The sequence below is a fragment of the Salvelinus namaycush genome, chromosome 24, assembly GCF_016432855.1.
Source record: "Salvelinus namaycush isolate Seneca chromosome 24, SaNama_1.0, whole genome shotgun sequence".
In the NCBI taxonomy this organism is placed as follows: Eukaryota; Metazoa; Chordata; class Actinopteri; order Salmoniformes; family Salmonidae; genus Salvelinus; species Salvelinus namaycush.
Window position 1 is genome coordinate 3775808 of NC_052330.1, and position 15629 is coordinate 3791436.

The 15629-nt window shown below is 43.3% G+C and overlaps 1 protein-coding gene across 1 annotated transcript; it reads left to right on the top strand.

Moving 5' to 3' along the window:
• The first annotated feature begins 1815 nt into the window (after positions 1–1815).
• Positions 1816–14000, top strand: LOC120019441 (creatine kinase B-type-like). Its single transcript, XM_038962732.1, has 8 exons — positions 1816–1867; positions 2620–2824; positions 4011–4165; positions 4439–4571; positions 5286–5457; positions 10262–10385; positions 10520–10709; positions 13604–14000. Exons 2-8 carry the CDS (start codon positions 2632–2634, stop codon positions 13780–13782), a joined length of 1146 nt encoding a protein of 381 aa, XP_038818660.1. The 5' UTR covers positions 1816–1867; positions 2620–2631; the 3' UTR covers positions 13783–14000.
• Positions 14001–15629: the final 1629 nt, after the last annotated feature.

Here is a 15629-nt window from a genome sequence, read left to right on the forward strand (position 1 = left end):
AATCCTGACTAGAACCAAGAAATTTGATCATATTACTCCAGTGCTAGCTTCCCTACACTGGCTTCCTGTTAAGGCAAGGGCTGATTTCAAGGTTTTACTGTTAACCTATAAAGCGTTACATGGGCTTGCTCCTACCTATCTTTCCGAGTTGGTCCTGCCGTACATACCTATACGTACGCTACGGTCACAAGACGCAGGCCTCCTAATTGTCCCTAGAATTTCTAAGCAAACAGCGGGAGGCAGGGCTTTCTCCTATAGATCTCCATTTTTATGGAACAGTCTGCCTACCCATGTGAGAGACGCAGACTCGGTCTCAACCTTTAAGTCTTTACTGAAGACTTATCTCTTCAGTAGGTCATATGATTGAGTGTAGTCTGGCCCAGGAGTGTGAAGGTGAACGGAAAGGCTCTGGAGCAACGAACCGCCCTTGCTGTCTCTGCCTGGCCGGTTCCCCTCTCTCCACTGGGATTCTCTGCCTCTAACCCTATTACAGGGGCTGAGTCACTGGCTTACTGGTGCTCTTTCATGCCGTCCCTAGGTGGGGTGTGTCACTTGAGTGGGTTGAGTTACTGACGTGATCTTCCTGTCTGGGTTGGCGCCCCCCCTTGGTTTATGCTGTGGTGGAGATCTTTGTGGGCTATACTCGGCCTTGTCTCAGGATTGTAAGTTGGTGGTTGAAGATATCCCTCTAGTGGTGCGGGGGCTGTGCTTTGGCAAAGTGGGTGGGGTTATATCCTTCCTGTTTGGCCCTGTCCGGGGGTATCTTCGGATGGGGCCACAGTGTCTCCTGACCGCTCCTGTCTCAGCCTCCAGTATTTATGCTGCAGTAGTTTATGTGTCGGGGGGCTAGGGTCAGTTGGTTATACCTGGAGTACTTCTCCTGTCTTATCCAGTGTCCTGTGTGAATTTAAGTATGCTCTCTCTAATTCTCTTGTTCTCTCTTTCTTTCTCTCTCTCTGAGAACCTGAGCCCTAGGACCATACGTCAGGACTACCGGGCATGATGACTCCTTGCTGTCCCCAGTCCGCCTGGCCTTGCTGCTATTCCAGTTTCAACTGTTCTGCCTGCAGTTATGGAACCGCCACCTGTCCCAGACCTGTTGTTTTTCAACTCTTAATGATCGGCTATGAAAAGCCAACTGAAAATTATTCATGATTATTATTTGACCATGCTTGTCACTTATGAACATTTTTGAACATCTTGGCATAGTTCTGTTATAATCTCCACCCGGCACAGCCAGAAGAGGACTGGCCACCCCTCATAGCCTGGTTCCTCTCTAGGTTTCTTCCTAGGTTTTGGCCTTTCTAGGGAGTTTTTCCTAGCCACCGTGCTTCTACACCTGCATTGCTTGCTGTTTGGGGTTTTAGGCTGGGTTTCTGTACAGCACTTCGAGATATTAGCTGATGTACGAAGGGCTATATAAAATAAACTTGATTGATTGATTGATAGGCTACCTGAAGCCCATTTGACCATATTTGACATTGCTACATGAGCAAGGCAGGGTTCTGTGTGTTGTGACATTCAGGCTTGCTAGGAGAATCAATATCCATCCATCCCAGTGCGGATAAATGGAATGTAGCCACTGGTACCATTCAATTCTCTCTTACTGTTGTCAATAAAGAGATCTGTCAAGGATAGCACCACTTGATCTGAGAGGTTTCGGCTGTTAAATCGCAGCGGTGACGCTATATGCAATTGCGTTATTCCCATCTCCAATAGGATGAATGAACTTTAAATAGTATCCAATCAGAGGAGAGCTCTCTGGCATATAAAAACCTAGCGAAGCTGATTCATTCTGGACACCATTATTAGCTTTGGTGTGTCGAGAAAAAGGATTTGTGTCTTTCCCAAAGAAAAACGTCCTACGGTGGGTTTATTTTTTATTTTTACGTTGTATAAATGCATAAGTATGTCATCATATTTGCAGAACTGTTAGGTGTCTAATGTGCTTTGTATTTAATACATGTATTGGCTATATGATAATGGCAAAACGTTTGGAATATAGGCTGAACAAAGACTGGTATTTTAGACAGCATCTCGGGAAAGCGCATCTAACTCTAGAGAAATGGGGAGACGTCAGTGATTTGGTTTCACGCAAAACGATTAAATCGAACTGACATGTACAATATTTCATCCTGGTTAAAATCGTCTCAACTAGTGTAGAGGGGTGTATTTTCCGTTTGGCATAGCAGTTTACAAGGAAGAGACCGCAAGGTCGTGGTCTATCTGCAAGGTCTTATCTGGTGCTGGACATTACGCATTCGGTTTCTTCAAACAAATGTGAACAGTATGGCCTCGCATTGTAACCTACATATTTGGATTAACGTGGATGAATATGCATTCCCTTTATGTTGGACATTTTATATTTTAGAGAAAATAAATTACTATATTTGGGCACTGATTGTATGTTGCGTGTACCCTCTCGGATTATGAGGAATTGGCACGCTGGCAGGAATTTGTTTGCTACCTCAAAACCAGGTGTCGAAATAGCCTACCACTGCGTCACAATGCATACAGTAACTTCTCAAGTCTTTGTCGACCCTGTTCCTATGAGTTATTTCATTTGCCGGGTATAGGCTCTTGACCACTGACATCGCTTCTTTTCATCCTTGCGCACAGGTGAACGCAGTCATGCCTTTCGGTGACACCCACAACAAACTGAAGATGAGCTACTCCACGGAGCAGGAGTACCCCGACCTCAGCCAACATAACAACCACATGACCAAGGTGCTCACTCCAGACATGTACGCCAACCTGCGGGACAAAGAGACTCCAAGTGGATTTACCGTGGATGATGTCATTCAAACTGGAGTTGATAACCCCGGTAAACAGCCCGAGCTTGCCAAATTGGTCATAAGCCGTCTGTTATGCCGCGTCGAGAGGGCGGAGGGTTTTAGCCTACCCACTCATCCGGTGCTTGGATTTTGCAATGTCAGCCATGTACCGAGTGAAAAACCTCCGCTGTTGGTAACAAGGTCACCGTTGCAAGTGCCTGTGATGTGGCCACTAATGCAATGTTCAGTATAATAATAGGAATTCATTATTTGTGGCCTTGTCGAGCGCATTGTTCCAGTTAACTATCAATGCATTAGGACTGACATGGGACCCATGGCCATACACCAATTTATTCCAATTTGTCACAGCAGCATCACCAACGAAATTTGTTGAGCAAGGTCAAGTCCACTATTTGTCTGCAGGTGACATTACAGGCTAAATTGAGGCCTTGTATTTTATTCCCCTCTGTTGTTGGGTCACATGTCCATTTAACAGCAGAATTACTGACTTTGAATTGTAATGTAGGCCTTTCATTTGATCATGTCTATTGTGAGGCCCTACTACAACATCCAGTGTAAGCGGCAACCAGCGGAAGATGTGTACCGGTATGCACACTAGACCTGGGTTTAAATACTACTTCAAATACTTTCACATTTTGAGTAGTAGCGTATATATGTTTTTTATTTTAAAATACAAGTAGTTGAGTATTGGAATGTATTTGGAAATGCATGTAAGGTATTGGCATGCATTTAAAAATATATATATATTTGTACTCCCATGCATTTTAACTTGGGTCCTACATTGGGAGTATTTTAAATACATGTATTTGAAAACTCAAATACACAGAAAATAAGTATTTAAATGACAAATAATTCAATACAAATTATTTTAAACCCAGGTCTCCTGCAAACCTTAGTCACCTCAACATTGTTCTTAATCAGAACATGTACAGCATTATGAATGTCAACCCAAATGTGTATTAATGCCCAATGGGTTCATTGTAGATCATGTTACTCTGACAGCAGTTTGCATCTGAAGGGTGGCTAAAGCTATTATTGGAACTAAGACCGGTGTGACTGCTGGCACAGCTGACCAATTTTGTATAAAATTCCAAAACCAATTACTGACGACCAATGGACAGCATTTTGTCAGTGAAATTTTCACTTGGATGGTGTCAACTGTTGGCACCATTGGCTGGCATTTTATTCCTTCACTTTGTCCCTGTTTTATTCCAGGCCACCCCTTCATCATGACGGTGGGCTGTGTGGCCGGAGACGAGGAGACGTACGAGGTGTTCAAGGAGCTGCTGGACCCCATCATTGAAGACCGCCACGGCGGGTACAAGCCCTCAGACAAACACAAGACCGACCTGAACCCAGATAACCTTGTGGTAAAGGCACACAATGTCCACACACTCTGAATCGCCTCACACTCTGATTCACCACATACACACTCCCAAGGTTGTCCTACATGAGTCAACAACTATTTGGGAAATTAATTTGAAAATTAATTTGTCAATGAAAATCCATATTGGGCATAATGGCCACACAATGCATTATTTTCAAACCTCCATGTAGCCCCAACCCTGGTTTAGTCGATGTCAAATGTCCATACCTGTTTGCTTTCATGCTAATTGCTAACACGACGGTTGTTGTTTTGGCAGGGTGGGGATGACCTGGACCCCAACTTCGTCCTGAGCTCCAGAGTGCGAACTGGCAGGAGTGTCCGCGGTTTCTGCCTCCCCCCACACTGCAGCCGTGGGGAGCGACGTGCCATTGAGAACATGGCAATCGAAAGTGCGTATCCGAGCCCTGTCCTCTTCAATGTCGAGTCCTGCTGCATGCCCTTTGTGACACTGCCCCCTGACAGCACTGAGTGGAACTGTCTTAATTATACTATTGAAGTCATGCCACACTGCAATTGACTTGCTGCTCTTGACTGGCATTGGTTAAGACTTCATTATTCTAGATGCGTTTTATATAGTGGCAGTTGTGTGAAAAGTAGCCAATTGTCAAAGTAAAGATGCCTTCATAGAAAAATAAAGTAAAATACTACTTGCGTAAAAGTATGTGGTTTTAAATGTACTTGAGTATCAAAAGTAAATGTAATTGCTGAAATATACTAAAGTATAAGGAATTTGGAATTATTTATATTAAGCAAACCAGTCAGTACAATTTTTATTTACAGATAGCCAGGGGCACACCAACACGCCGACATAATTTAAGCATTTGTGTTTAGTGGGTCTGCCAGATCAGAGGCAGTAGAAAGTGTAGTAAAGTAAAAGCAGTCACCCCCAAAAATACTTGGGTAGTACTTTAAAGTATTTTTACTTAAGCACTTTACCCCACTGTGTAATTGAAGCCTTAACTAAAATTGCCACTTTGCAAAAAATATAACTGCTTGATTGTTGGTCTAATCCTTACAAATATGCAATTTGCTTTATATTTGGTGAAAAAGGATGACCACTCATGTAGGCCTACTTGTTTCACTGAAGTTCTCATTTTTTGCAGGTCTAGCCTCACTGGATGGGGACCTCAATGGCCAGTATTACGCCCTGAAGAACATGACAGACGATGAGCAGCAACAGCTGATTGACGACCACTTCCTGTTTGACAAGCCCGTGTCCCCCCTGCTGTTGGCGTCCGGGATGGGCCGTGACTGGCCTGACGGCAGGGGCATCTGGTGAGTTCCCCGGGCACCACAGCAGAGTTTACTCCATGTAGACGTCAAATGGCTTCCCTTTCCTTTCATGATGGCAGATGAATAAAGGGACTTAGTCTGGCATTCTCCTGCCATTCAGCTTTTCTAGTGAATTCCTCCCATGGTCTGTCGGTATTCATTAAGGAAGGAGCAAAAGTGCCGTAAAGGATAAAATGGTGCCGGAGAATGCTGACGTTTTACGTGTCCCCAACCAATTTTTATTATTTTTTATTTTATTTGCATTATTTCTAACTTTCTTTAAACTTATTTTGTACATGATGTTGCCTCTACCGTCTATGACCGAAAATAGCTTCTGGACATCAGGACTGGGATTACTCACCACGGACTGGCAGAATACTCTTTTTCCTTTGACGAGTCTGACGAGCCCGACGCGAATGATTTACTGCTTTCTCGGGAACAGGCCCAGATCCCCGTGATTAGCGTGAAGAGGAGGCGAAGAGAAAGGTGCCAGAGGGTGTACTGACTTCTGAGAATTTGTAGGCGATCGAATAAACCCCCACTTCCTTCCATTCTGCTAGCAAATCTGCAATCTTTGGAGAATAAAATTGATGACCAATGCAGGAGATTAAACTACCAACGGGACATTAAACTCTAATCTCTTATGCTTCACGGAGTCGTGGCTGAACGACGACACTATCAACATGCAGCTGGCTGGTTATACGATGTACTGGCAGGATAGAACAGCAGCGTCTGGTAAGACTAGGGGGGGTAGTTTATGTATTTTTGTAAACAACAGCTGGTGCACGTTATCTAAGTCTTGCGCTATTGCTCGCCTGAGGTAGAGTATCTCATGATAAGCTGTAGACCACACTATCTACCTAGAGTTCATCTGTATTTTTCATAGCCGTTTACATACCACCACAGGAGGCTGGCACTAAGACAGCATTGAATTAGCTGTATTCCGCCTTAAGCAAACAAGAAAACGCTCGCCCAGAGGCGGTGCTCCTAGTAGCTGGGGACTTGAATGCAAAGAAGCTTACATCTGTTTTACCAAATTTCTATCAGCATGTTAAATGTGCAACCAGAAACTCTGGACCACCTTTACTCCACACACCGAGACGCATACAAAGCTCTCCCTCGCTCTCCATTTGGCAAATCTGACCACAATTCTATCCTCCTGCTTACAAGCAAAAATTAGAGCAGGACGCACCAGTGACGAGCAATAAGTGGTCAGATGAAGCAGATGCTAAGCTACAGGATTGTTTTGTAGCACAGACTGGAATATGTTCTCGGATTCTTCGGATGGTCACTGGCTTCATCGATGACATCATCCCCACAGTGACTGTACGTACATACCCCAACCAGAAGCCACGGATTACAGGCAACATCCACACTGAGCTGCCGCTTTCAAGGAGCAGGACTCTAACCCGGAAGCTTATAATAAATCCCGCTATGCCCTCCGAAGAACCATCACAGGCAAAGCGTCGATACAGGACTAAGATTGAAACGTACTACACCGGCTCTACCGCTCGTCGGATGTGGCAGGGTTTGCAAACCATTAGACTACAAAGGGAAGCACAGCCGAGAGCTGCCCAGTGGCACGAGCCTACCAGACGAGCTAAACTACTTCTATGCTCGCTTCGAGGCAAAGAACACTAAAATATGTATGAAAGCACCAGCTGTTCCGGGAAGATTGTGTGATCACGGTCTCCGCAGCCGATGTAAGACCTTTTAAACAAGTCAAAATTCACAAGGCCACAGGGCACGACGGATTACCAGGATGTGAACTGACCAACTGGCAAGCGTCTTCACTGACGTTTTCACCCTCTCCCTGTCCGAGTCTGTAATACCAACATATTGCCTGTGCCCAAGAACTAAGGTAACCTGCCTACATGACTGCCCTCACGTCTGTAGCCATGAAGTGCTTTGAAAGGCTGGTCATGGCTCACATCAACACCATTATCCCAGAAACCCTAGACCCGCTCCAATTTGCATACCGCACCAACAGATCCACAGATGCGATATCTATTGCACTCCACACTGCTCTTTCCCACCTGGACAAAAGGAAAACCTATTTGAGAAATGCTACTCATTGACTACGGCTCAGCGTTCGACACAATAGTGCCCTCAAAGCTCATCACTAAGCTAAGGACCCTGGGACTAAACACCTCCCTCTGCAACTGGATCCTTGTCTTCCTGACAGGCTGCCCCCAGGTGGTAAGGGTAGGTAACACATCCGCCACGCTGATCCTCAAAACAGGGCACCCTCAGGGGTACGTGCTCAGTCCCCTCCTGTACTCCCTGTTCACTCATGACTGCACGACTCCAACGCCATCAAGTTTGCCGATGACAAGTGGTAGGCCTGATCACCGACAGCAACGAGACAGCCTATAGGGAGGTCAGAACTGGCCGTGTGGTGCCAGGACAACCTCTCCCTCAACGTGATCAAGACAAAGGGGTGGCAGGTAGTCTGGTGGTTAGTGTTGGACTAGTAACCGGAAGGTTGCAAGATCGAATCCCTGAGCTGACAAGGTGTAAATCTGTTCTACCCCTGAACAGCAGTTAATCTCTCTGGAATATCGTCCAACGTCCAGTGAAAATGCAGAGCTTCAAATAAATAACTATAAAAATTAAACTTTCATGAAATCACACATGCAATACACCAAATTAAAGCTGCATGTGTTGTGAATCCAGCCAACATGTCAGATTTCAAAAAGGCTTTACGGCTAAAGCAAACGATGCTATTATCTGAGGACGGCACCCCAGTAAACACAGACAATCCTATTTCAACCCTCCAGGTGCGACACAAGACGCAGAAATAAAGATATAATTCATGCCTTGCCTTTGACGAGCTTCTTCTGTTGGCACTCCAATATGTCCCATAAACATCACAAATGGTCCTTTTGTTCGATTAATTCCGTCTATATATATATATATATATATATATATATATATATATATATATATATATATATATATATATATATATATCCAAAATGTCCATTTATTTGGCACGTATGATCCAGAAAAACACCGGTTCCAACTTACGCAACTACAAAATATCTCATAAGTAACCTGTAAAATTTGTTCAAACATTTCAAACTACTTTTGTAATACGACTTTTAGGTATTTTTTTTACGTAAATAATCGATCAAATTCAAGACGAGATCTGTGTTCAATACCGAGGGGAAACAAAGTGTAGCTAGCTTTCAGGTCACGCGCCTCTAACAGAGTACACTTCCCTCGAGCCTCATTCTGAACAGTGCTACTTCATTTCTCAAAGGAAAAACCTCAACCAATTTCTAAAGACTGACATCCAGTGGAAGCGATAGGAACTGCAAGAAGGTCCCTTAGAAATCTGGATTCCCATTGCAAAGTGACCTTAAAAAAATAAATTCTGAATGGTTTGTCCTCGGGGTTTCGCCTGCCAAATAAGTTATGTTATACTCAGACGGGATTCAAACAGTTTTAGAAACTTCAGTGTTTTCTACAAATCTACTAATAATATGCATATCTTAGCTTCTGGACCTGAGTAGCAGGCAGTTTACTTTGGACACGTTTTTCATCCGGGCGTGAAAATACTGCCACCTATCCCAGGGAAGTTAACCCACTGTTCCTAGGCCGTCATTGAAAATAAGAATTTGTTCGTAACTGACTTGCCTAGTTAAATAAAGGTAATAAAAAAAAAAGTGGACTACAGGATAGAGGACCGAGCATTCTCATCGAGGCTGCAGTTTGAGAGCTTCAAGTTCCTTGGTGTCCACATCCGCAACAAACTAACATGGTCCAAGCACACCAAGACAGTCAGAGGGCATGACACAACCTATTCCCCCTCAGGAGACTGAAAATATTTGGCATGGGTCCTCAGTTCCTCTTAATGTTCTACAGCTGCACCATCGAGAGCATCCTGACTGGTTGCATCGCTGCCTGATATGGCAACTGCTCGGCTTCTGACAGTGTAGTGCGTACGGCTCAGTACATCACTGGGGCCAAGCTTCCTGCTATCCAGGAACTCTACCAGGCGGTGTCAGAGCAAGGCCCTAAAAATTGTCAAAGACTCCAGCCACCCTAGTCATAGACTGTTCTCTCACTTTAATAGCTCTACCTACATGTACATATTACCTCAACGAGCCGGTGCCACCGCACATTGACGCTGTATATAGTCTCGCTATCGTTATTTTGCTGCTGCTCTTTAATTACTCGTAACTTTTTCTGATTCTTATCTGTATTCTTTAAATGCATTGTTCGTTATAGGCTCGTAAGTAAGCATTTCACTAAGGTCTACCTACGCCTGTTGTCTTCGGTGCATGTGCCAATAAAATGGATGCTAGTTGACGTCTTCAATGGTCAAAATTCACTGGAGGCCCCATCTACGATTCTTCAATCCACATTATACTCCAAAACGGGGGTGGTCAACCCTGTTCCTGAACAGTTATGAGTCATCTAATTATTAGAACCAGGTGTGCTAGATTAGGGTGAGTGTGAATACCTACAGAATGTTAGCTCTCCAGGAACCGGGTTGGCGTGCCCTGCTCTAAAATAGTGATATGCAGTTATGTTCTCTGATGTTGTGAGTCAATTAAAGGAGGCTCTGGGTCGAAGTTCCACTAAGTACAGATCTAGGACAAGCTACCCTCCCCGAATCCTAACCATTAGTGGTGGATTTATTTTTTAAATCTACCCAAGATCAGCGTCTATGACTAACTTCTCCCTACACTGGAGTACCAGCTGGAGGGTGCCTTCAGTGAGAATAAACATGATCGTTATGTATAATGGCGTCTCATTCCAGCCAATGTTGAACTAATATGTTGATTTTTGTTGACAGGCACAATGATGGCAAGACCTTCCTGGTCTGGGTGAATGAGGAGGACCATCTGCGTGTCATCTCTATGCAGAAGGGTGGCAATATGAAGGAGGTGTTCCACCGCTTCTGCACAGGCCTCACAAAGGTGTGTCATAAACTGTTGCCAAAAAAAGGGGGAAACCTTTTAAACTTAAACAGTCCCCCAACACTGCAGTTGCTTTCTCAACACAACGTATAACCTTTGGCTCCTTACCTCCCTGTTTCCTCTGACCACTTCAGATTGAGAGCCTGTTCAAGGACAAGGGCCATGAGTTCATGTGGAACGAGCACCTGGGCTACGTGCTCACCTGCCCCTCCAACCTGGGCACAGGGCTGCGTGCCGGCGTGCACGTCAAGCTGCCCAACATGAGCAAGCACGAGAAATTCAGCGAGGTCCTCAAGAGGTTGAGGCTGCAGAAGCGTGGCACAGGTATGTACATTTTCAATACACCAATTCTATTAGGAAATGTAGATGGGGCATTCTGTCTAGCAGTTATTGGGATTAAGTGAACGTCGAGCAGATCTGGAATAGTCTCTCTACGTTTGATTTATTAACCAATGTTTGTTACTGTAGCCTGGTAAAACCATTGTGCATTCAAGATGTCAATGTTTAATTGAATCGGAATCCATGTACTTAAATTGACAGTTATACAAATCCAACATGGCTGTAACTGGCTACAATTCTCCTAAATGTGGATAACACTTTCCACTAGGTCTTAAAACTTCTTATGGCTGCAATCCCGTTAACGGGATGATATGACAACAGCCAGTGAAAGTGCAGGGCGCCAAATTCAAACAACAAATCTCATAATTAAAATTCCTCAAACATACATGTATCTTATACCATTTTAAAAGTAATCTTGTTGTTCATCTCACCAAGGTGTCCGATTTCAAATAGGCTTCACAGCGAAAGCACCACAAACGATTGTTAGGTCAACGCAAAATCAGACACAGTCATTTTTCCAGCCAAAGACAGGAGTCATAAAAAGCAGAAATAGAGAGAAAATTAATCACTAACCTTTGATCTTCATCAGATGACACTCATAGGACTTCATGTTACACAATAGATGTTTTGTTCGATAAAGCTCATATTTATATCCAAAAACCTCAGTTTACATTGGCGCCATGTTCAGAAATGCCTCCAAAATAGCCGGAGAAATTGCAGAGAGCCACGTCATAACACAAATACTCATCATAACCTTTGAAAGATACATGTTTTACATAGAATTAAAGATACGGTTGCATTAATGCAACCGCTGTGTCAGATTTCAAAAAGCTTTACGGCAAAAGCACAATTCAATCTGAGAACCGCGTTCAGCCACAAAAGGAAGCCATACAGTTACCCGGCAAATTGTGCAGTCAACAAAACTCATAAAAGCATTATAAATCTTCACTTACCTCTGCTGATCTTCGTCGGAATGCACTCCCAGGACTCCCACTTCCACAAGAAATGTTTGTTTTGTTCGGTAATATCCATTTATGTCCAAATAGCTATTTTTGTTAGCGTGTTTTAAACAAATCCAAAGTCAGGAAGCGCGTTCACTAAAAGCTGACAATGTCCAGAAGTTCCGTAACAGTCAGAAACATGTCAAACGATGTATTGAATCAATCTTTAGAATGTCTTTAACAAATCTTCAATAAAGTTCTAACCGGAGAATTACATTGACTTCAGATGTGCGATGGAACAGAGCTCCATGTGAACGCGCATGGCCAGGTCATGGTAGACCTGTCTCCTTCGGCCCCACTTCACAGTAGAGGCATCAGACAAGGTTCTAAAGACTGTAGACATCTAGTGGAAGTCGTAGGAAGTGCAAACTCATCCATATCCCACTGTGTTCAATAGGGGCTGTGAAAATTGACCAACCTCAGAATTCCCACTTCCTGTTTGGATTTTTTCTCAGGTTTTTGCCTGCCATACGAGTTCTGTTATACTCACATACATCATTCAAACAGTTTTAGAAACTTCAGAGTGTTTTCTATCCAATACGAATAATAATATGCATATATTAGCAACTGGGACTGAGGAGCAGGCAGTTTACTATGGGCACCTCTGTGCACCTTTTATCCAAGCTACTCAATACTGCCCCTGCAGCCATAAGAAGTTAACTGTCCACTGAATAGGGCCAGGATGGCCAACTCTCCTCCTGGGGAGCTACACTGCTGTGGGATTTTGATTCAGCCCTACTCCTATTTTGGCTAAATAGCTGCTCCTCGGGCCTCATAACTGTACACCACTTCTGAAAAGACTGCACACGTACAAAAGTACTGAGATTTATAAACTACGTGCACGCCCGTTATAAATCAGACTTGTCCTGAAACTGCATGTGTGAACAAGCATTAAAACACTGCCTGAAATGCCCATCTTTCCCTTTTTTATGGTGACAACACAGCACGTCTCTCTAGATGTATTGGAATTAGGCCAAGGCGGTTTCCAAAGGCAATGGTCAACTACATCAAATGTCTCTCTGGAGGTGTTGGCAGAATGTTTTAAACTTTTAGTTACGTTTGCTCTGACAGTTCCTGAAAAACGATTTGCAAATTGTTGAGGACCTGTAAACATGGTTGTTTAGTTTTCCCGACCCTAAATATACTGCACTGCCTGCAAATTCTGAAACATTGTCTGTTGAATTTTAAACTACAGTAGGCCTACTTAGTGGTAGTCTACACACTTCAAAGCAAAAAGTCAACTCTGTTCATTTGCATTCTACTGTATTATAAATCACACTCCCTTTTCTGATGCATAGAGCAAAACACTTCAAATAATAGCTTATCTAACCCAATTTAAATGAGGGATGCCCATGGTAATTTGTAGGCTAAAGCTTATTCTGTAATGGTTATGACAATTATGTTTATTAATGAAATATTGTTTACGTGATACATTTGCAATTACAGTAGGCTAAGATGTGCAGTACCCTAAAATGTAAGTTGAAAAGGTGAACCTTCTGTTCTACCTTTTAAACTGCGCTTGATTGGATTGCATGGACCTAATACTTAAGACAAACCACTCATGGGCTGCCAGTTGGGGAACCCTGGTCTAAAGGCTGCAGGAAGCTAAGCACATTCATGTCAAATTCCATTGTATAAATGCTCACTTTTGAGGGAACTGGAGCATGCATATTTGTGTATTTTGTGCATATGCAACTTTGGAGGCCCCAGGACTTAGATTACAGTAGCTGAAAGGTGTTAAAGTAGGGCTGCCTGGAACTAAAACCTGCATACCCACTGGCTCTCCAGGAGCAGGATTGGCCGATCACCCCTAGTTGTGGAGAAGCCAACCGTATCCAGCACCATTTGGCTCAGCTTTTCTTTGGTACCCCCTCCCAGGTGGTGTGGACACTGCAGCGGTAGGCGGTGTCTTCGACATCTCCAACGCAGACCGTCTGGGCTTCTCCGAGGTGGAGCTGGTGCAGATGGTTGTCGACGGCGTCAAGACCCTTGTTGAGATGGAAAAGCGTCTGGAGGGCGGCCAGTCCTTCAACGACCTGATGCCCGACCAGAAGTGAACACGCTCTCTCTCAAACCTTCTAACCTCTTACCTCTCACCTCGTCACCAATATATCCCCCTTGTCTCCATAAACAGTCTTAACTACATCAAGGAAATGCACTCTGCCCGACACGTTTAGTGGCACAAAAGTTAGATGAGTCTTCATCTGCGTGATGAAGGATTTTGTATCAAATGCAATCTTTGCGGATGGATATTAACACCTGAAATAAAAGTATCTTTGGCCCATGGAATGTGCTTGTTGTGTTTTTCACTTTGAGCAAGTGATTTGTTTGCACATTGTGTCATGAATTAGTCATTTCTAATACTTTCTCTGTGCTTAATTACACTTGCCTACTGTAGCTCAATTGACAAAGGGAAATTCTGATGCAATTCCTTATGCCATTTGTCTCCATTTATTCTCACCTTTAACTTAAGCATAATAGCATGCTATTTGTAGGGAGTGGAAACCAAATGCATGGTGTCTATAGATGCATTGTATTCTGACTGAATTCCCTTAGTGTAAAACCTTCTGTGCAATTGTTACCCTTCCAATGAGCTTATATAAACTACAACGCGAAAAGTACGGTTTACTTCACTTTAAATCATTTCAGCACAGGTAACAGCCGTTTAGTCTTGTTTTTCATTCTTACTCAAACGGTTTCTTTATTTCCCATGTGCTTCACCCGAGTACCCCCTAGTGGCTGGAATACAACTATATTAAGCCCCTTACACAATCGTTGAACAACGTTCAACCTGTCAGTTCCAAGTGGAACATCTACCTTTTTCCTGAAAGGCAATAGCGCTTGTCAATTAGAGAATGGTGCTATGTAAATGAGTAAGCCATTTGGTTAAGAGGATTGTAAATATTAATTGTTTTGGCTCCATTTTAACACTGGAGACATGTGAAACCAGTCATACATGAAGCATGTCATCTCTTCCACAGAGGTTTATGAAATGCTTGTCTTAACTTGGAATGAAATTGAAACCCAAGCTATAGGCTTCTGTAGCCATGTGCAAATGACAGTATAGCACCAAACCTAGTTTATTTGTTTTAATTATCCCCAGACTTAATGTTTCGTTAAATATTAGTCATTATCGGTAGCCATCGTCAGTTAAACCTACATGTTACTGACTTGTTCATTTACATTTCTTTCCTCAAGTTAATGTGGTTGTTCCTGAGGATAGCTAGCAATGGTGGATCATATTAGGTTTACTTATTTAGTTGCGCAATTTGGGACGTGGCTGATTTGAATCATTACGGAACGCAGACCATAGGTAGCAGTTTAAACCTGGAGCCTGGTTCACTACGACTGGACCATTGTCATAACGGGATCATTATTGAAGATTATTAGGGTTGAGTATTACGACTACTGTTCAACCCCTATTGTACACTTCTCACCTTCCAATATGTCATGAATGTCAACTTCCAGGATGACTCAACCCCTAAATAATATACACGATCAGTATTTTTAATCTACCAATTGGTGAAGACATTAGTTTACATTGTCTTAATATTTTAAACCGTTCTCGCCATAAATTAGAATTAAAAAGTACACAATTTAAAGGGATGGCTTCAGATACTTACTGAAAATCTGTTGGCCAGAAAGTGGGGTTTTAAGCGGTTTAATTGTCTTCGGCGCATGTAAGAATCATGCCTATTACGCATCTGCAGAAGTTAAGTCGGAATACTAACTACTGAAATGTACGCCTTAAGTCTGAATCGGGCCCCGATAGAATAGACATAACTGTAAATCCTGCCCATTTGGCACTACGTGCAGGCTAGAGCAACCACTCAACGTATTTGAACCCAGGTCTTGAGTCAGAGTAGCATCACTACTCTGGACGGTTCTGACTTATATGTGGACA

Coding starts and splice junctions, on each gene's coding strand:
- LOC120019441 (XM_038962732.1), top strand. CDS start 2,632: ATGCCTTTCGGTGACACCCACAACAAACTGAAGATGAGCTACTCCACG. Junction 4,572..5,285: donor TGAGAACATGGCAATCGAAA/GTGCGTATCCGA, acceptor CATTTTTTGCAG/GTCTAGCCTCACTGGATGGG. Junction 10,710..13,603: donor GCTGCAGAAGCGTGGCACAG/GTATGTACATTT, acceptor ACCCCCTCCCAG/GTGGTGTGGACACTGCAGCG.